Genomic DNA, 22,039 nt, shown 5'->3' with positions numbered 1-22,039 from the left:
GGGAGTTCAAGATAGCTGTGAACAGCACGCACCATATCTGAGGGTCACAAGATCCAAAACTATGAAATTGTTGAGTGAAAGAGCAGCTGAAGCCAGAACATCCACATTGAGGCTTCCTGGATGAGAGGGGACAACCCTTGAGCTGCAACAGTTTGGAACCCAGTCACCTGTGGACTTCTCCAGGGACTAAGAGTGGTGAATATTTAATACTCCTACACTTCCCCTTTCCCCAAGCACAGGCCTCCCTGCTAGGCAGAAGCAGTAGTGGTTGTTTCAAGCACAAGCCTCAGTGCTCAGTGAGTGGGACTGCAGAGGCTGCAGCCTTACAGGCCTCGCTGGTCTGCATCCACAGCAGGGCTGTGGCTTGCCCAAGCAGAAGAATCCCTGCTTGGTGACTGAGAGGGCAGAGGCAGCTGCCATAAGCAGGAGCCTCAGTGCTCAGGAACTGAGACAGCAGTGGTGGGTGCCCCAAGTATGGGTATCCCATCCCAGCCAGGCCACCAAACAGTGGATACAACTGAGCTGACAGATCTCCTACACTCTGATTTGCCCCTGCAGACCCAAATCTTAGAGTAGAGAAAACGGGGAACCTCTGTGCTTTCTGATTAGGCCTGCAAGAGAGCATGCCTTCAAGTGAGTGCTTGCAGAGCCCCAGCTCCAGGGTCTCTCTACACTAACAGCCAGACATCTGATCCATCCCACACACATCCCCTCTGTGGGCACCACAGGGATTTTTAGAACAACATTCCCAACACTGAAGCCCCGGTTCTGTAGGTCTACCAGGGGATTCGAGGCAAACAATTCCTGGAACCCAGACAGATCTGAATACCAGGAAGACAGTACGACAAGCTAAGTTCATGTCAGAGACATGAGTTCCTCTTCCCATTCTTAGGCAACCCACTTGGAGAATGAGCTGCCATGAGCTACATCTGTGCAGGGTTCCTACGGGGTTCTGCGTTATCTCCATTTGTGGTCCTTTGTTGAATTATCAGTTTCAGAAAATAATCCTGTGCCCAGAATTACTTGATTTGTTGCCCTATTTGTGGAACTCAGTCCCCTCCAGTTCTTCCTATCTCCCCCCGCTTTCCTAAGATTCCCTACACTCTGCCCATGGTTTGGCTGAGTCTCAGCATCTCTTTCGATACCTTGTTGGGTAAAATATTCAATGACCCTCTGTGGTGGACTCCTGTCCTGTTGCCTGTTTTCTCCTTCTTTCAATGTCCATCCCTTTTGCCTTTCTGTAGGAGAAGGACCCTAGGTAAGGTGAACAAAGCAATTCTTTACAGATCTTGAAAGAAAATCCTCAACTTCATATGGAATAACAAGAAACCCAGAATTGCTAGAATAATCCTCTAAAACAAAAGATTTTCAGGAGGTATCTCCATCCCTGATCTCAAACTGTACTATGGAGCAAACAGTATTAAAAAATGCATGGTACTGGTGTAGAAACAGACTGGTGGATCAATAGAATAGAAAAGAAGACCCTGAAATAAACCCACACTCATTTGGACACATGATTTTTTTGACAAAGATGCCAAAACCATACAATGGAAAAAAGACAGCATCTTCAACAAATGGTGCTGGTCTAACTGGATGTCTACATGTAGAAAAATGCAAATAAATCCATATTTATCACCCTGCACAAAACTAAAGTGCAAATGGACCAAATACCTTAACATAAAACCAGACACACTAAATCAGTTAGAAGAAAAAGTGGGGAAGAGCCTTGAAGTGATTGACACAGGAGACAACTTCCTAAAGAGAACACCAACCGCACAGGCTCTAAGATCAACAATCAATAAATGGGACCTCATGAAAATGAAAAGCTTCTGTAAAGCAAAGGACACTGTTAGCTGGACAAAAGGACAGCCTACAGACTGGAAAAGGATCTTAACAAACCCTATATCTGACAGAAGGCTAATATCCAAAGTATATAAAGAACACAAAATGTTGAAAAGGAACATATCAAGTAGTTCAAACAAAAATGGGGTACAGAGCTAAACAGAGAATTGTCCATTGAGGAATACTGAATGGCAGATAAACACTTAAAGAAATTATGAGTGTTTGTTAGCTTTCCTCTCCATTTAGCACAAGGGAAGGCTGGTTATGCTTAGGAAACTTAAATAGATCTATGGCAACTTTAGTTGAATGTCATACTTTCTACTTGACATGTTTTCCCTGGTTCCCACCGGATCTATGTATGTATGTATGTATGTATGTATGTATCTATCTATCTATCTATCTATCTATCTATCTATCTATCTATCTATCTATGTTGTATTTCTGAATTCATCTGGGGAAGACTATTTTGAATGCTTTCTCACCACAGTAAACTTTCATGGTATTTTAACATTTATAATTATCTTTCTGTGAAAAGATAAAAAAAATTAAAATTATTGTTCTTGGCAGAAGGCCTAAGGTGAAAATCTGTTATACTGTTTTTTGTGTAAATCATAATGTGTGCAGACATGAAGAGTGGTTTTGTGAAATGTTCAATTAACTAACTACAAGAATTCAAAGGAAGATTTCAGAGAGTTTATACTCTTTAGCATTGAGTAATCATTGAAAAACACCTCATAATATGTTATATATAAAGGGTAATGAGTAGTTTAAATTAAATTCAACCAGTAACTTTCTTTTTTTTTAATCAGCAAGAATTTATCGATTATCTTGTGTGTGCCTAGCACTGTTACAGTCTTGGACATACATATAGACAGGTGTAAGCTATGGCAACTGCTGACCAAGTACTTACAGTGAACTTTTGAGATCACCCAAATACACACACACACACACTTAAACACACAATACATATGCAAGAACTATAAGCCTAACAGTCAAAATTATGAATAATAAGTATTAAGCAATTTATATATCGGAAGAGAAGAAGTAAGAGTAGGAAAGAGTGGTCAGAGCAGGGTCAATGAATGGGATGATGCTGAACAAGTTCTCCAAGAATGGGGATAACTTAGGTAAGAGTAAATGGCTCCCAGGTTGGTAAAAGAAGCTTGACCCTAAGTAACATGGTGGAAATAGAAAAAGCATGTTAAAGGAAACCTCACATATAAGCCTCCCTTGCTGGTACTGAATTTTTTTTTTTAAATTTGCTCTTTATTTTTCTAATCATACTTATAATAACACTTAGCACATTTCTGTTTTCCATTTTAAACATTAAAAAACAAAACATATTACTTTTACTTTTAGCAGAAATTTATGTCTCATAGATAAATAAAAATATCATTGAAATTTGCCATCTCCAATGTTTGGTGGTATATAATTTTTACATTTTTGCATGTCATTTTTATTCAAAATTAGTGATACCAAAGCTTTATTTGTAGTCACTAATATTAAATACTTTTTTATCACATTTAGTTGAATTCAGTATCAGTCATGAGAGGTAAATACTATCTTTAGTTTAATTTCGACTACATTAAAGTTTAAAACTTTATAGGAAGTCACCAGTTTTGTTTGGCAATTTCTTCTGATATATAATATACTCTTTTGGAGAAAACTTATTTTATATATATACGTTTATTTTTATTTTTTATATTAATCACAGGTTATTTACTTTGTATCCCAGCCATAACCTCCTCCCTCATATCCTCCCAATTCCACCCTCCCTCCCTCATCTCCTCCCTGACCCTTTCCAAGTCCACTGATAGGGGAAGACCTCCTCCCCTTCCACCTGACCCTAGCTTATCTCGTCTCTTCCGGACTGGCTGAAATGTTTTGATGAGGTGTGCTGGGCATCTTGTGAAGCTGTTGGTATTAGGCTGGTAGGGGGGAATGTCTCTGGTTTGTCACACACACACACACACACACACACACACACACACACACACACGTGTACACACACACACAAACCACCTACCACAGAGGAAATGGAGCATTTTAAGATCTTGGAGGTGAAACTGTTTGGCTGAGAACCATTCTCTGTTCTCCCACCTCAAGCACAATCCCAGGCAGCAGTTTATCTTCCACTCAGATCCTAAACGCAACACCTTGGTCATGGATGTTCCACACTGGAGACTTTGCATACCTTCTAGAATAGCTTCTGATTGGAGATGATGCAAGTATTAAAATGTGACGAAACCCCTGTCTGGTGCTATGGTCTTTTGGAGGCTCTGTAATGCTGAGTACAGACCCCAGGGGGTTGTTTGTCCATTAAGTCTAAAGTTTCTGGTAGAGCTGCCTCGCTGGAACATCTGGAGCACACACAACAGCCACCATACATGTTTAGCCAGTTCCTTGATACTGAAGTCCTTATTTGTTCTTGGTCAGGGCTAAGGAGTAATAATATCTTTTGTAGTCTTCTGGAGCTTCCATGTTGAAGGGCCTTCCTAGAAAATTGGGTCTATTGTCCCTCAGAAAACTCTTGTCTAGGGCTCCAAGTCTTGTGGTTTATCCAGGAGACTAGGTCAGATGCTCCAGAGGGAAGCAGACTTTTCAGTGGGAGTTGTTAACTGCAGCTTCTTGGAGATAAAGAATACCGTAGCTTGTCAGCCAAGAATTTACCCAAAGCAACCCCTTTCCTTTCTGACGTTTTCTATGGAGCATATTTGAAATAAATAATTTGCACGTATCTTTCTGTTTTGGTTTGTTTCTTTTTTTCTTTTAATTTTAATTTTCATTAATTACAATTTATTCACTTTGTATCCCTCCTGTAGCTCCCTCCCCCTCTCCTCCCAATCCCATCCTCCCTCCCCATTATCCACCCATTACTCTCCCCAAGTCCACTGATAGGGGAAGTCTTCCACTTTCTTCTGACCCTAGCCTATCAGGTCTCATCAGGAGTGGCTGCATTGTCTTCCACTGTGGTCTGGTAAGGCTGCTCCAGAATGACTTTGCTGAGCAATGGGACTTATTTCCCCCTTATTTTCAAGCTGAATTTATTTAATGCTTTCTAATCAAATGCATGTGTAGTAGAATCCTAGCATATGAGTAGAAAAATAAAATAAAATATTTTTAAGTTTTTGCATCTAGCCAATTAAAAATCAATGCTACCTTCCTAAATTTAGATTGTAAAAATATTCACTGTGTCCTCTTCTGTTGTACTGATTAGTAACATTGCCACCTGTTCATTCTACCCTTTTAAGCTTGTTAAAGGAGAGGACTTAACGGTCATGACATTTGGCTTTTTCTTTCTTTTTACTCTAAAATGGGGGTTGGAAAAATAACTATGAGTTTAAGAGCACTGGCTTCTCTTCCAGAGCATTTGCTTGTTGATTCCTAGCACCCACATGGCAGCTCACAAACATCTCTAAGTGGAGTCACAGGGGATCTGATGCCTTCTTCTAACCACTGTGGGCACTGAATGTATATGGTATACAGACATGTATATGGGCACAACACTCATACACATAAAATAAAATAAATCTTAAAAAATCCCTCCAAAAGCAAATTCACAAGAGTGTTTCTCTTGATTAGTTTCATTAGATGTACAAATTTTAGTAGGTTCATCCTATGTTATATGTGTATATGAGTGAGTATATACCATGTGTGTCTTTATGTTTGTAGGACAACTCACTCAGGATGATCCTTTCCAGATCCCACCATTTACCTGCAAATTTCATGATTTCCTTATTTTTCATTGCTGAGTAATATTCCATTGTGTACATGTACCACAATTTCTGTATCCATTCTTCAGTTGAGGGGCATCTGTGTTGTTTCCAGCTTCTGGCTATTACAAATAAAACTGCTATAAATATGGTTGAGCAAATGTCCTTATTGTGCACTTGAGCCCCTTTTGGATATATGCCTAGTAGTGGTATGGCTGGATCTTGAGGAAATGCTATTCCTAGTTGTCTGAGAAAGCGCCAGATTGATTTCCAGAATGGTTGTACAAGTTTACATTCCCACCAGCAGTGGAGGCGGGTTCCCCTTTCTCCACAACCTTTCCAGCATGTGTTGTCACTTGAGTTTTTGATCTTGGGCATTCTAATGGGTGTAAGGTGAAATCTCAGGGTCATTTTTATTTGCATTTCTCTAATGGCTAATGATGTTGAACATTTCTTTAAGTGTTTCTCTGCCATTCCATATTCCTCTACAGAGAGTTCTCTGTTTAGCTCTGTTCTCCATTTTTTAATTGGATTACTTGGTTTGCTGCTTGGAAAACCCTGACTAAAAAGCTCAATCCCCATCCCGAAAAGCAAAGAGGATGCATCAGAAGAAGAAAACAGGAAACAATCTAGGAACATGCCACAGAGGGCTTCTGAAAGGCTCTGCCCTGCAGATTATCAAAACAGATGCTGAGACTTATGGCCAACTGTTGGGCAGAGTGCATGGAATCTTATGTAAGAAGTGGGAAATAGTAAGATCTGGAGAGCACAGGAACCCCACAAGGAGAGCAACAGAACCAGAAAATTTGAACAAAGGGGTCTTTCCTGAGACTCATACTCCAACCAAGTACCATGCATGGAGATAACCTAGAACCCCTGCACAGATGTAGCCCATGGCAGTTTAGTGTCCAAGTGGGTTACATAGTAATGCGAAAAGGGACTGCTTCTTACATAATCTGATTGGCCTGCTCTTTGATCACCTCCCCCTGAAGGGGGAGCAGCCTTACCAGGCCACAGAAGATGACAATGCAGCCACTCCTGATGAGATCTAATAGACTAAGATCAGAAGGAAGGAGAGGAGGACCTCCCCTATCAGTGGACTTGGTGTGAAGAAGGGGGAGGGAGGGTGGGCCCGGGAGGAGAGGAGGGAGAGGCTTTTGGGGGGATACAAAGTGAATAAAGTGTAATTAATAAAAAAATAAAATAAAATAATACATAAAACAACCAAAACAAAAAAAGAGTGTTTCAATTCGAACAGTACTAAGTATTTTGGAAAAATTCAGTATTTTCTTATCCTTCCTCCCTCACTCCTTCTTCTTTCCCTCAGCCTCCCCCTCCTTTCTTCCCTTCTCTCCTTTCTTGTTGAGGTTTACTTTGCTCTAGGCAATAATTTGGGAAAGCCACACACTACTTATACCATAAATGCTGCTTAAGTAGAAAGATACTCTGTCAACAATAAATTTATCCTCTGTGTAAGTATGTATCTGTACTCTACTGACATATTTTTTTGAAAAAGTTAGAATATGAGCAACTACTCAGTTTACTATGATATTGAGATTAATTACCTACATTAAAATTGTGACTGATCCCTGGACTGGGGGAGGGACATAGGAGAAGAAGAGGAAGGAAGGGTGAGATTGGGAGGGGATGAAGGAGGGGGCTACAGCTGGCATACAAAATGAATAAACTGAAATTAATTAATTAATTAATTGATTGATTAAAAACAGAATGAAATTGTGACTGAGATGATGAAAGTGTTATGAAAACTCTGAAAAGTCCAGGCAGTCCTGAAGATGGAAAGTGTTAATGTGAAAAGTCATTGTTCACTCCATCTTACTGATGATGTGCAATTGTCAAAATATTTAAAAACTTTTAATTTCCCATGGTTTTGATGTTAATAAATTTTATTTCCTTTTCCGAAGTAGAACATATATAATAGGTTTTAAGTTCTTAGACTAGGTGTTAAGTTTTGCTTTGCAACTGTTTACTATGTAATGTGGGTTGAATTTGTTTCATGATATAAATATCTATATCCTCCCACATTAGATGGTGTTATTTTATACTATATTTATGATTGTAATGCATTTGGTCTTGTAGAATTTTCTCCTAGCTGAAAAATCTAGAAAAATTTCAAAGTGAGTAAATTTATATATTGTATACCCTATTTCACACATTGTCTTAGTGCAATAATGCCAATAATTCCAATGCAAGAGCAATGAACTAAGTAAATTCATAACGAAAAATAAATAATAATTTATTCACATTTACAAGTATAATTTCTCTTTCTCCATTTAGAAGATGCTTTTAGTACTCGTTTTTTTTTTTTTTTCAATGCAGTTTATTCAGGAACCTTGAACAATCCTCGGACCCTGGGGAAAGCCAGCCCACAGCTTAAATAGCCTCTGGGTAGCCAACCCAGGCATGCCACGTGGGCAATGCAGATAGGTCCACATACATGGAAGCAAGCCAGATCCTCAGCCTTAGCCAAATGTGGAATTGTTCGTGACAGAGAGCACTCACCATCGGGAAGGTGGAAGGCAGAAACCAGCTCCATCTTTAAGGCATAGCATTCCGCAGCTCTCTACAGTTCCCCCTTTTTGTTTTAGACACATCAGGCAAGAGTAGAGGTCTGATTTTTAACTTTTCCTCTACATGTGGGAATAATTTTTGTGATTTCATATTTTTAACAGCCTACTTATTTGTGTTACACACACACACACACACACACACACACACACACACACTTATTTCCTCATAGGGTGGTTTTACCACTTGCCAGGGATTTTTTTTCCCCTTGAACTAAATTTTTTGTTTAGCTGTCATCTGCAATGTGCCAACAAAAACATGCCTCTCCATATGATAAAGTGTAGCATGATTTAATACTGAAGATAATTTATGCATAAATTAGTAAAGATTTATTACTGGCTAGTAAGATAATTTTAGGTATTTAGATTAAATACTGCTTTTTTGTATAACTGTCTTGTAGATAGCAGTAATCATAAGATCAAATTATCACCAATATCACTCAAGAGATACTTGTCTGAAACAGTGATTCACATTTGTTATGGCAATATAAGGGAATGTTTTAAAAGTAAAACCTTAAATAAGTATATTAAATATTTTAAAAGTTCTTCCATGTCTACCCCCATACACAAATTAAAGATATAAAGATATAATATTGTATTTTTGGAAAAGCGTTCTAAAATAGTTTATTCTCATTAGGTAACTGGGAGCTAGAAAGAGGAAACATGAAAAGAATAGTATACTTAGATGTTCAAAATTGTGTGTATGTATAAGTGCATGTGCCTGTGCATTTGTGTGTGTGTGTGTGTGTGTGTGTGTGTGTGTGTGTTCAAGTTAGAGAACGTTATAGTGGAAAAGGAGATTGTGAATTGCTTGTCTGAATGTAATGCAATAATTGATTTTGCAAAGTTAAACAAATGAATATGAATTTATGACAGAATCACTGTCAAAGAAAGTACATGACATCACCATTGCAATATAGAATGTCAACGTAGTTAAACTGAGAATTTTGGCACAAAGATTCATATGTTGTCCATTTATTTCATTTTATATATCTTTTTATGTACGACTTTCTTAGATTTAGCTATCTCTGGTAATTTGTTGTATTTAAGACACTTTAGCCTATATAGGAGATAATGAAACTCAACCATACCACAGTTCAAATTCTTGAGAAACAGAGAAATTCTCATACTTTCAAAAATGATGTATCAGTGGCCTATTACACTGTAATTCACTGTAAAACTATGCTTTAAATTGTTAGTCTATATTTAGTTGTCGTTGGTATTCTGTCTTCACATTTGGTTGTGATATTTAGATAGGCTCAAATTTATATGACTTCAAAATGAAAGGCAAAAGAGGGAATAGAGCAGACCATGTCATGCATTTCCTGTGAAACTGTATTAAAATACACACAGTGTATCAACTATTTTCAGTGCTACTATCTATAGTCTCCTAACAGTATAGCAGTTATCTAAAAAATGTAGCATCTTATAAAATGTTCCTCCTACATATCTGTGATTATATATTCTCTGTCAAATGTGTCCCTCCCCTGTCATCTGACTATCCCAGCTCATGGTAGTCTCCATTCACTGTTCTGTTTTCATCACAGCTGACTTCCTTAGATTTCACATGTGATTGCAATCATTCAATGATTTCACTTTCTATGGTTGAATTATTTCATTAATGTTATTCAAATTTGCCCACATTGTCACAAAAGATATAATTTTAAAGTTATTTATGGCTGGTATGTATGTGTTTTATCTATTCTTTATTTATTAAATGATGAACATGTAGGTTAGTATACAATTATTTCGAATAATAGTTAAATAAATCTGACAATAGAAATGACTCTTTACCCTATTATTCAATTTCCTTTGGATTGATATTGAGCCATGGGAAAGCAAAATCGAATAGGTGTTATACTTTTCTAATATACTTTAGGGTGTGCATACATTTTCCATTATGGATGTATAAACTTACCTTTCCACATTTTCACCTTTTATTTAAAATCTTCACCCCCTTGTTATCCCTTCTCTTGGTAGGAATAACCATCCCAACAGGAGTGAAATAATACCTCAGTGTAAATATTACCTCAGATGATTCAAGATATTGAAGATTCAAGTAATTATTAGCCAATTTTATATTTTCTATTAAGATATTTCTATACGAAATCATACCTACTTCGGTTGTATTCTTGTTATTGAATTGTTTGAGTACCATATAAATACTCTTCTCTTTCTCAGATGCATTGTTTAAGGTAAATTATCCAGCTATGCAAGTATTTTCCTGTGCTTCCAATGAATTTAAATATCCATTGATTTTGGGGGTTGCTGGTCAAGCCATGATGTCCTGATTTTCGTTTGGTGTGTTCTTATGCCGACCTCTAGCCATCTGCTTATCTCTAACCTTTGCTGTTTGTTCCTTGATTTTGTACTTCAGACTGGTTTCCATCTTTCTTTTGTTTCTCAAGTATTCTTCAGGAAGATGAGCAAGCTCCACTGGTTTGAGAGTGTGCGTTGGTGTTTCTGCTGTACCTAAGGGATGAAGGTCTGCAGGCACGGCTGCACTAGTCTGGGCGAGCAACTGTGTGTGTGTGTGTGTGTGTGTGTGTGTGTGTGTGTGTGTGTGTGTTTGTCTGTGTGTGTGTGCGTGGAAGTGGAAGTGTTCCTTGAATTCAGGGTGCTAGAGAGTGTAGATGCCTGGAATATGGGTCAAGGTGTTGCAGGAACAGGAAGGAGAGCAGGCACTGACAGTGTTCGATGCCCAAATGTGCATGCACACATTCTGTGAATACCTCAGTGGCCCACAGGCCTGGCATATTGTCCTTCTGGTATTTAGATCTGTCTTGGCTCCAGGAGTTGTTTGCCTCGACTTCACTGGTAGACTTGCAGAACAAGGACTTCAATGTTGAGAATGCTTTCCCAAGAATCCCTATGTTGCCCACAATGGGGCTGTGGATGGTAGGGGTCCCATGTCTGGCTTCTAGCATAGAGGGAGCCTGGATCTGGGGCTCTGCATACACTCACTTGAAGGTGTACTCACTCACTAGGAAGTCTAATTGGGAAGCACAGATGTTCCTCCTATTCTTTACTCTCAGATTTGAGCCTGCAGGGGGTGAATGCGAGTGTAGGCGATCTGTCACCTCAGTGGTGCTGCAGCCACAGAACTTGGAGGCTGGTATATGGGTCCACTGGGAGTCCAGTCACATCAGCAGAACTGGGAGGCTTGTACATATGCCTTCTGGATGGCCCTAGGGATCCACGGACCTGGGTGGCTCAGCCGACCTTGGTGGCCTGGGAGCCTGGGTGGCCTGGGAGCCTGGGTGGCCTGGTGTTCCTGGGTATAGTCCAGCTGAGAGTCTGCCACTGAGGGACTGAGAGGCCTGCCTTTTCTGTCCCAAATACAGAACAAGGAGTTCTGTGGTAGGAACAGCTGCCACTGCACTCTGTGCTAGGAGCTTCATGAACTGTGTACCCCCTCTGCAGTCTCTGCAGAGGAGAGAGTAGGGAGGCCTGTCAAGGAGAAGTGCCAGGGGATTAAGTATTTGTCACTCTCAGTTCCTGGAGAAGTGGGTGACCTGAATCCAAAAGGTCTCAGCTGACTGATTGTCCCCTCTCACCTAGGAAGCCTCAATGTCGATATTCTGGCTTCAACTGCCCCTCACAATTTCAGAGTTTCAGATCCTCTGCCCCTCAGATATGGTGCGCACTGGTCGCTGCCATCATGGATCCCTCCGCAACACATTTTAAAGTAAAATAACATTATACTCTCAGCTTTGTTCTTTTTGCTCAATATTGCCTTGCTTAATTTTGTCTTTTTGGCTTTTTTTTGTGATTTCACATGAATTTTAGGTTTGTTTTCCTTAATGCTTTGAATAATGTCATTCACATTATGATAAAAATTTCACTGAGCACAACAGGTAATGTGAATATTTTATAACTATTTTAAAATAATTTTTATTCTTTAAATGTTTCAAAGATTTATTCAATATATATTTACCATATTCCTCACTTCCTTTCTCCAGCTCGCCTCACTGCCTTTTATCACATTTCCTTCACATTTGCATGCCTTCTTTATTTTTATTGTTAGTAACTCCTTGCATCTAACATAACAGCCCATGTGCTCATGAGTATTTAGCTAACACTGAGTGTAAGGAGCCTACTAGCATGGTTGTTCCAAAAATCAACTTATAGCAGCTATGGTTACAGAAAGAAGATCAAGCCAGTAAAAATCCTATCAATATCTGAGGAGGGGCCCTCAAGGTCCTTCCCTTATTAGAGGAGATATTGCGAGCTTATGGCTGCTAAGGAAAGTCACCTAAGAAAAACCTAAAGTATTTAAGAAAATCAACTTAGATTTGTAAAGATACATTTCACGTGATAGTTTAAGACATTTCAGTTCCTTGTAGTTTGTTTTGCAAGGCAGAAAATCATGGTAGGGAGGTGTTCATCCATGATAGTGAGGAAAGAGCAAGGAAAAAGAAAAGGAGGGAAGAAGAAGTAAAGTTGAGGAACATACCCCAGTGTTCCAGGACACATCAACAATGGCATGTTACTTCCAAGAAGACTTTGCCTCCAATGCTTCATAACTTCTGAATATTGACATTTACTGGAAATAAAGACATTATCATATTCTCCTTGGAGGACAATTACAGTCCAAACTATGTCATCCTGTATCTCTGATATCATCAGGTAGGCTTCTTGTGAACAATTTGTGTTCTTCTGAGGATTTGTTTCAGAATTCTGTGATAGTAGGCTAAATACTTAGTAAGTTTGTGCTTGTGGTTTCCTACAGTTCTCACACTCGATGATTGGACAGCTCTTGATGTTGTTTGTAATACTTATATGTCATGGCCATGATGAGCAGAAACTGAAAAATAGGTTTATTTTGTGACCACTCTGACATTCTCAGGAACAGCTCACTGGTTACAAATAACTCCAATGGATTCCTGATTGATTATATCATAGGATCACATTGTAGTTGATGGAAGTAGTAGTCTATTTTGAGGAATGTTTCAAGATCTATAATATGATTGAGGTCAAGGCTCTCTAGGGTATTTTATGAAAGTACATTGCTTCAAGTCACTAGTGTTTAGGTATACTGTCCCCCCCCCATAGGCAATAAAGGCAGAACCAACATAAAGAGATAGTTACAATCTTCTGGATATTTGGTTTGTCTGACACTGGTTTCCAGATCCTACCTGCCAAGTTCTTTTTTTTTAAATTTTTTATTTAACTTTTATTAATTACACTTTATTCACTTTGTATCCCCCAATAAGCCCCTCCCTCCTCCCCTCCCGGTCCCACCCTCCCCTCATTTCTGCATGCATGCCCCTCCCCAAGTCCACTGATAGGGGAGGTCTTCCTCTCCTTCTTTCTGATCTTAGTCTATCAGTTCTCATCAGAAGTGGTTGCATTGTCAGGGTTCTAGGTTCTTTTATCAGGCTCTAGTTTACTGACAAAGATGATATAACATTGTTCTCCATGAAATTTACTACTTCTTACACAATTTATTTTAAATAGCTTAAAGGCTCTTGGAATCAATAATTTATAAAATGCTATTTAAAAAATTTAGAACAAAGAAACCGCTTGCTTTTTCTAGTTGCTTACTCATAAATGGATGTTTGTATAAAATGAAAACTAACAAAGAAATTTTACAGTTTCTGTGGGAAAAACATGAATTTGAATGTAGATTATAATAAGAAACAGATATGGCTCAGAATGTCACATGTTGCTACTAGAAGACCAACTAAACTCTCTTGGAGAGCTGCTAACTTTACTAAGTGTATGAGTTGAACGTGAATCCAGTTAAATTACAGAAGGATGAAATTTCTTTATTGTTTATGTGATTTTTAAAACTATTGAGTTCCTAGTTTCTGCTAAACAGTTTTATCAAATGAGGAAGAAAACTATATAAAGATAAATTACATAAAAAAGATAGATGCAGATAAAATTAGGAGACTGAATTAATTTAAATATACACATTCATTAGATGTTATAAGTAGTATTAATTCTATAAATCAGGATGTCTTAATAGTTTAGATAAATAATTTGTGAAAATTATTGGTATTAATAGGGTTATTTAACATGTTTCTTAGCAGCTTCTTTTTATAGTACATAAGAATGACATACCAACAGAACTATTTGTGTAGGAACTTTAAAGGGGTGTGTGTTTCATTTTACAAAGTACAAATAATCTTGTAATTAAACCAAAACAAATAATTGCTGAGAAGCAATTATCATTCAATTAAAGAGTAATTACATGGTTATTTGTGCCCTGTAACAAAAAGCATTACTGAGATCTGTAATGCAATCAATATATTAGTGGAAACTGGATGCTGCAATGATGAACCTTTCAAAATATGCTGATTAAATTGTCATCCAAATAACACTCTCTTAGTAAAATCACCACATGTTTATTTGTCTTGATTAATATGTAAATATCTGCCTGATGATAATAAACCTCTTAAAGATAAGAAGCATCACAGGATGATCCATTAAGATGTGTGATCATTCACCTTGTATAGACTTCTACATTGTCTTTCACCATTTTCTCAGGATTATCTTTAAAATGAAATGTAGGAAGTTTACAACTACTAATATATTATTAGATATGATGCTTCAGTCTGAAATTAATAATAGTAATTATATTGCATATTTTACAGAACTTTACTAACTATAAATTATTTTCCATAACCTAATTTTAATTAATTTATTCTAGGTGCTTAAATCTTGCCAAAATATTAAAGCTAATTATATATGCATGAAATTTCTGTCCATATACATTTAAACATGTTTACAAAGAGATATCATACCATCCTCATTACAGAGTCAGGAAAACTTTAAATAACACTGCAAACATATAATCATGTTACTAGAATACACATTTTTTTCAAAAACACATTTTAAAAGCCATTAATCAGGTTTTTATGCTTCTTGTGTCTCTTAGAGCATAATACAGTAAAATATACCATACTATTCTTTGAAATTATGTATTGCCAGATTTGAATAGATCATGTTCTGAAGCTTACATGATTTTAGTAGATTTAGGATCTGAAATATAATTATTATTTGATTAATGAAATGGTGGTAATAGCTCTATGTTCATATTATTAAGCAGAGAAAGTTAATATAAACAATATTTTAAAACTGTAGAAACAGTGAAATAAATATTTCCCATCTGTAAATTAATGGTTTTAATTGAACATTTACAGGGATTCCTGTATGCTACAAACCACAATAATTGCTTATGATTCAGTGACATATACCACTAGCATGCATGTGTCTTCATGGACTCTTTTTTGCATGTCTCACAATTAAACATTCTAAAAATATAAACTAGAAATTAGAAGCATAAAAGAATGGACAATAGGATCTCCTGGAGTTTATATCAATGTGTATTAGATGTGACATAAGCCATGGGTTCTCAAATATAGATCCATCCAAATTTTAGGAGTCAAAGTGGAACAACTAAACTAAGAGTCCTTTAGCATGTCTCAACTTATTTGAAGAGAACTTTCACCTTACACCCATCAGAATGGGTAGAATCAAAAGCTCAAGTGAGAACACGTGCTGTAGAGAATGTAGAGAAAAGGGAACTCTCTTCCATTGCTGGTGAGAATATAAACTTATAGAACCACTTTGGAAATCAACCTGGCACTTTCTCAGACAATTAGGAATAACACTTTCTCAAGATCCAGCTATATCATTCCAAAGCATATATCCAAAATATGCTCAAGTACACAAGGGACAATTGCTCAACCATGTTTGCAGCAGCTTTATTCGTAATACCTAGAATCTGGAAAAAAAAAACAGATGTCCCTCAACTGGGGAATCAATACAGAAATTGTGGTACATTTACACAATGGAACACCATTCAGTAATTAAAAAGAAGGAAATCATGAAATTTGCAGGCAAATGTTGGGAAGTAGAAAGGATCATCTTGAGTGAGTTATCAAGAAGCAGCAGAGAACTCTTTCAATTAGGACACACACACACACACACACACACACACAACTATTTAAAGTAGGTAGCTTTCAAACTCTTCTGTTAAGAGTTGCTTGTTAGAGTATCAGTCTCAAAAAATACTCCTTTGCCCAGATTCTTTGTGTGTGTGTGTGTGTGTGTGTGTGTGTGTGTGTGTGTGGTGCTGTTGCTCCACTTGTGGAGCTCCTGTCTCCTCTAGGTCTAGGTTTTTCTATCTCCCCCTTCTTTCATAAGATTCACTGCACTCTGCTCAATGTTTTATTATGAGCCTCAGCATCTGCTTTGATACACTGCTGGGTAGAGTCAGAGGCCCTCTGTGGTAGGCTCCTTTCTGGTTTCCTGTTTTCTACCTCTTCTGATTTCCATCCTGTTTGCCTTTCTGAATGAAGATTGTTCATACTCCAACCAAGGACCATGCATGGAGATAACCTAGAACCCCTGCACAGATGTAACCCCTGGCAACTCAGTCTCCAAGTGGGTTCCCTAGTAAGAGGAACAAGGAATGTCTCTTACATGAACTCAGTGGCTAGCTCTTTGATCACCTCCCTCTGATGGGATAGCAGCCTTACCAGGCCACAGAGGAAGACAATGCATCCAGTCCTGATGAGACCTGATAAGCTAGGGTCAGATGGAAGGGGAGAAGGTCCTCCCTAGTCAGTGGACTTGGAGAGGGGCATGGGAGGAGATGAGGGAGAAATGTGGATTTGGGAGGGAATGAGGGCAGGGGCTACAGCCTGGATACAAAGTGTAATTAATATAAAAATAATATAAAAAGAAAAATAAGAAAATAACAAACAAACATACCAAAAAGAAATGTCTGTTATATACAATTTGAAAAGTTATGAGGAAGCATACTTCAGCTGACAGTGTGAGAAGTGATTATGAGCATGGACAGAGCACTGAAACTCAGGTGCAAAGTACAGAGAGTAAGCATTTAAATAAGAAGCTTGAGATCTGACAAAAACAAGATACAATTAAACATTTAGAATATTTAGGTTTGATGACTATTATTTAACAAAGTAATTTATTCTTTGTTACATTAAATTTTTAATTAAATTCTTTGTAGTCATTTATTTAAATGACTACATACCTTGATAAATATCTTTCATTGATCTTGGGTTCCTATAGGATATTTGAAATAAATAGTATTTTCCCTCTTCTGAACCCTTAAAGGATCTGAAAAAAAAAAAAAAACATAAAATAAGGCAAGGGCAAATGGGCAATGACACTGAATTAATAAAATAAATTATGACCCAGAATTGAATTGAAACTGTAGGAAAGTTTAGAAATTGAAACATTAAATCAGAAAAACAAATTTTCTTCATAGAATGATACACAATACTTATGTCTAATGGAAGAAAACACTAGCACAGTTTGTGTAAAATGAGCTTCATAATAGTACTGCTGTATAAAGTTGCTAGAGCTTGTCCTCTTTGAAAGGCAGAGTTTGAATTATATTGATGGAATACTTCACTATTGCAAAGTTGATAGAATGCAGTTTAACTTCTATGTGTTTGAGAACAAGAAGTCATTTTTGGAAATGTCTATCTAAATGAACCTCATACGTTTTTAATGCTCTGTGTATTAAACAGTTTTTTGCAGTAATAATTGAAAATATTTTTATTTTTCCTTATAAAATGCATTTATATTAAAAGAAAATAACAGCATTTTAGACAAGGTTTAAAAATATGTAAAATATGGGGACTGTGAGATGGTTCAATGGATGGATAAGTGTACTTGCTGATAAACCAAAGGAGCTCAGTTCAGTCTCCAGGAGACTCATGGTAAAAGGAGAAAAGTAACACTCACTAGTTGTCCTCTGACCTCCTCAGACATACTGTGACATGCAACACTGAGACAGAAACAAACAAATAAATGTAATAAAATAAAATATATAGTAACTTAAGAATAATTTTATTCTAATATTTATGCTTCATAGTTCTCCAAATTGTGGCAACCTCTACATGATGATTTTATTATGAAGGCATGAGATGAAAAAAAAAAAAAACAGATACACAGATATACACGTTTGTATTTTATTCCTACAACTGCAATTTATTTTTCTCTACACTCCTTTTAACTCTTTAATGAGCTCAGAACTGTGATCATACAATAGAGATTTCTTACCACACAACTCTATCCACAGCTTCTAAAACTCAGTTTTTGAACTTTTTGCACTAGATCTAAAAATGTGTGACTGCAACAGTTTTAATTAATGCTTTAAGTTTTGATTCAACTAGAATATATGGGCAGCACAAAGTGGACTTGATGGTTTTAAACCAAAGAGGACACAAAGTTGGGTGGATATGGAAGGAGGAAGAGATGGGAGAGGGGTGAATATGACACATTGTACAAATTCTCAATGGACCAATAAAATGTGTAAAGAAATACGTGATCTCGGTAGAATCTTTCATAGGCCTTCTGTGGTGGGCTCCTGTCCTGTTCCGTTTTCTCCCTCTCTGATGTCTATCCTGTTTGTGTTTCTGAATGAGGATTGAGCATCTCAGGACCCCTGAATGACTCTATCCAGCAGGGTATTGAAGCAGATGCTGTGACTCATAGCCAAACTTTGGGCAGAGTGCAGGGAATCTAATGAAAGAAGGACGAGATCTGAGAAAGATCTGGAGGAGACAGGAGCTCCACAAGGAGAGCAACAAAACCAAAAACTTTTGCCTACGGTTTTTCTGAGACTAATAGTCCAAACTAGGACCATACATGGAGAAAACCAAGAACCCCTGCACAGATGTAGCCCATAGCAGCTCAGTCTCCAAGTGGGTTTCCTAGTAAGGGGAACAGTGACTGTCTCTGATATGAACTCAGTGGCTAGCTCTTTGATCTCCTCCCCCTGAGGAGGAAGAGGCAGTCTTACCAGCCTACATAGGAAGAAAATGCAGCCAGCTGGAGGAGGAGGCAGTCTTACCAGTCTACATAGGAAGAAAATGCAGCCGGCTCTGATGAGACCTGATAGGGTAAGGTCAGATAAAAGGGTTGGAAGACTTCACCTTGGGGACTTGGGGGAGGGAATGGGAGCAGTAAAAGGGGGAAGGGGGGTTGGAGGGGAAGAGGGAGGGGTTGCAACTGGCATAAAAAGTGAATAAATTTTAATAAATAAAAATAAATAAATAAAAAGAAAAAAAAGAAATGTGTGATCTGACCAAAAGATAACTGATATGGCAATTTTTCCTTCTGTAGTCACTCTAAAAGAGGCAGAACAAAAATGGGATACTAGGAATGAGTTTCCTTTGTTCCTGATGTGTTTCTAGCAGCTGTGGAAATGCTAGTGAATTCTATGTTTTGTTCTATAACTCACAAATCTGTACCCATCTCCTCTGGTATGTCAAGTAGAGATTTATACTGTACAATTTTATATAGTCTGAATTCTGTGACTCACTCTCTTATATCTTAGTAGGATATATTGGTGCCAGTTTTAAAGGCAGGAAGTAATTTAGGATTCTTCAGAACAGGTGGTTTGCATTGCAAATTATTGGATTATAAATAAAAGCTAAACTGGAAATTGATCTTTGGTGGCTTTAGTATTAGCCAAAACTACATTGTAAAATTTATTGTAAACTTTTAGATTTTCTTGTTAACCCATGACAGCACATAATCTCTAATGTAAAGTTCGATTTATTCTTGACAATTACATAATATCCAGAAAGCAAATGTATCAAGTAATAGTATTTGAGCTTTATCTTTGTTTTTTTCCAACAGTTCAAGGCCTGGCAGACCTCTTAAGCGTTCTTTGGGAGTGTTGCAAGATAATGCCAGCCTTCTACCCCAGGCAGTCCCAGGTATTTTATCACCAGGACTTATCACTCCAACAGGTAACACAATCCCTCTGTTGATCAGCTTTGTCTCTTTATACTGCCCACGGTTTGAAAAAAAATAAAAACTAATATTGATGTAAGTGTGTTGCCCTTCAGAACTTTTCAAGCTCTACTAGAAGTTACATTATTGAACACTTTTGGAGTATTCAGACAAACAAGATTTTTATTTACACTTAAATGACTCAAATTAAATGGTTATGACTTTATAATTGTATAAGAAACCTCTTTCTATGTGTATATTGCATGCTGGGAGCAAAGACGTGGAATGAACAAATTAGCATCATCTGAAATCTTCCCATGTGGTGCTTACCTTATATACCTCACCAATACTTGTTTTGTCTGTTGTCTGTTGTATATTGTTAAAGTTACTATACCATGGTATGAAGGTGGAAAAAAAGTGCATCCTGTGAAGAACAGCAGTACATCAGTAAGTAAACTTGTAGGTAATTGTGATGAATAATTTTTTTTGGAATAGTGAAGTAAATTAGTAATAATAACAATTTCATAAATTATCATAGAACTCACACTTAAAAATTATCCTAATAGTTCCCCAGTAGAAACTAATATCTTTAAAATTATTATTATTTTTTTAACATTATTGATTTTACTGGTTCAGGTGGAATAAAAAATGTCAGTTTTACATATCATCCTTACACAACCTACAATTTTTGTGTATATACTTGGAATCAAACCCAGGGGCTCACATATTATGTTAAGAAAATAGTCTAACATTTATTGATAGGCTAGCCCAAATTTCCATCTTTCAAGTATCACTTTCATTGCTATATTTCCCCTAAGATTCCTAATATAAACTCAGGAGTTTTAGTCACAACCTGGTGTCTTAGCTGCACTGTACGTCTATCTGAGGAACTACTAACTTCACCTGTGGCGGGGCAAAGAACCCTCCATCGCTGCACAACCAAGGTATCAAGTGTGCTTGCTTCCGTGTATGTGGACCTATCTGCCTTGCCCACGTGGCACGCTGGGGTTGGCTACCCAGATGCTATTTAAGCTGTGGGCTGGCTTTCCCCAGGGTCAGATGATTGTTCAAGGTTCCTGAATAAACTGCATTTAAAAAAAAAAAGAAAAAAAAAAGAAGTGGGAATAGTAAGATTTGGAGAGGACAGGAACTCCACAAGGAGAGCAACAGATCCAAAAAGTCTGGGCACAGGGGTCTTTTCTGAGACTGATACTCCAACCAAGTACCATGCATGGAGATAACCTAAAACCCCTGCACAGATGTAGCCCATGACAGTTTAATGTCCAAGTGGGTTCCATAGTAATGGGAAGAGGGACTGCCTCTGACATAATCTGATTGACCTTCTTTGATCGCCTATACCTGACGGGGGAGCAGCCTTACCAGGCCACAGAGGAAGACAATGAAGCCAGTCCTGAGGAGACCTGATAGTCTTGCGTCAGATGGAAGTGGAGGAGGACCTCCTCTATTAGTGGACTGGGGGAAGAGCATAGGAGGAGATGAGGGAGGGAGTGTAGGATTGGGAGAGAATGAGGAAGGGGGATACAGCTGGGATACAAAGTGCATAAATTGTAATTAATAAAAATAAAATTAAAATTAAAAAATATCGATCCAGTTCAGTCTAAGATGATTCGTGTTCTCTTTGGGCAATACATTACATGATGATGTCACTGGCTAAGACAGAAATTAGGGATAGATTCAGGCTTTGGGGAAAGGAAAATAATTTTGATGAATTTTGATGACTTTAAATATTTATAAAATAATTCTTGCATTAATAAAAGTTGTCTTGTAAATATAGCCTCCTAATGAAGATATAATAATTTCTGGATTATATATTGATACTCAACAGATAATCTGTGTTGGACTTTTAAAGTATATTATAAAAGCCTAAAATTAGAAATACATAAATTAAGTTTGATTTCAGATTTTTAGAGAACATGGATATGAAAGGGAAAAAATATATATATAAAATTACATTGCAGCTAATCCACTGTTAAATAAACATTAGTAGCTTATCTATTTTGGGGGAAACTCTAATACATATTAAGTTCCTAATATTTTTGAGGCTTTGCTGCTAATGTTTCATATATCCTTCATTTCATCTTTATAGTAACTTTTTGAATATTGCCTTCATGTTTCAGATGATATGTGGCTAAGTGAGTTTAAATTAAT

General features: G+C 37.4%; 1 protein-coding gene across 1 annotated transcript in view; it reads left to right on the top strand.

The window, feature by feature from the left end:
• Positions 1-22,039, top strand: part of Dach2 (dachshund family transcription factor 2) — a 691,399-nt gene that overhangs the window by 280,158 nt on the left and 389,202 nt on the right. The window contains exon 3 of the mRNA XM_060375452.1: positions 19,775-19,887. Within this exon, the coding sequence (XP_060231435.1) occupies positions 19,775-19,887 (113 nt within the window). The remainder of the gene's footprint in view (positions 1-19,774; positions 19,888-22,039) is intronic.

The sequence above is a fragment of the Meriones unguiculatus genome, chromosome X (genome assembly GCF_030254825.1).
Source record: "Meriones unguiculatus strain TT.TT164.6M chromosome X, Bangor_MerUng_6.1, whole genome shotgun sequence".
Taxonomy (NCBI): Eukaryota; Metazoa; Chordata; class Mammalia; order Rodentia; family Muridae; genus Meriones; species Meriones unguiculatus.
The sequence above is the reverse complement of the archived record's forward strand: the minus strand, read 5'-3'. Positions and strand labels throughout refer to the sequence as shown.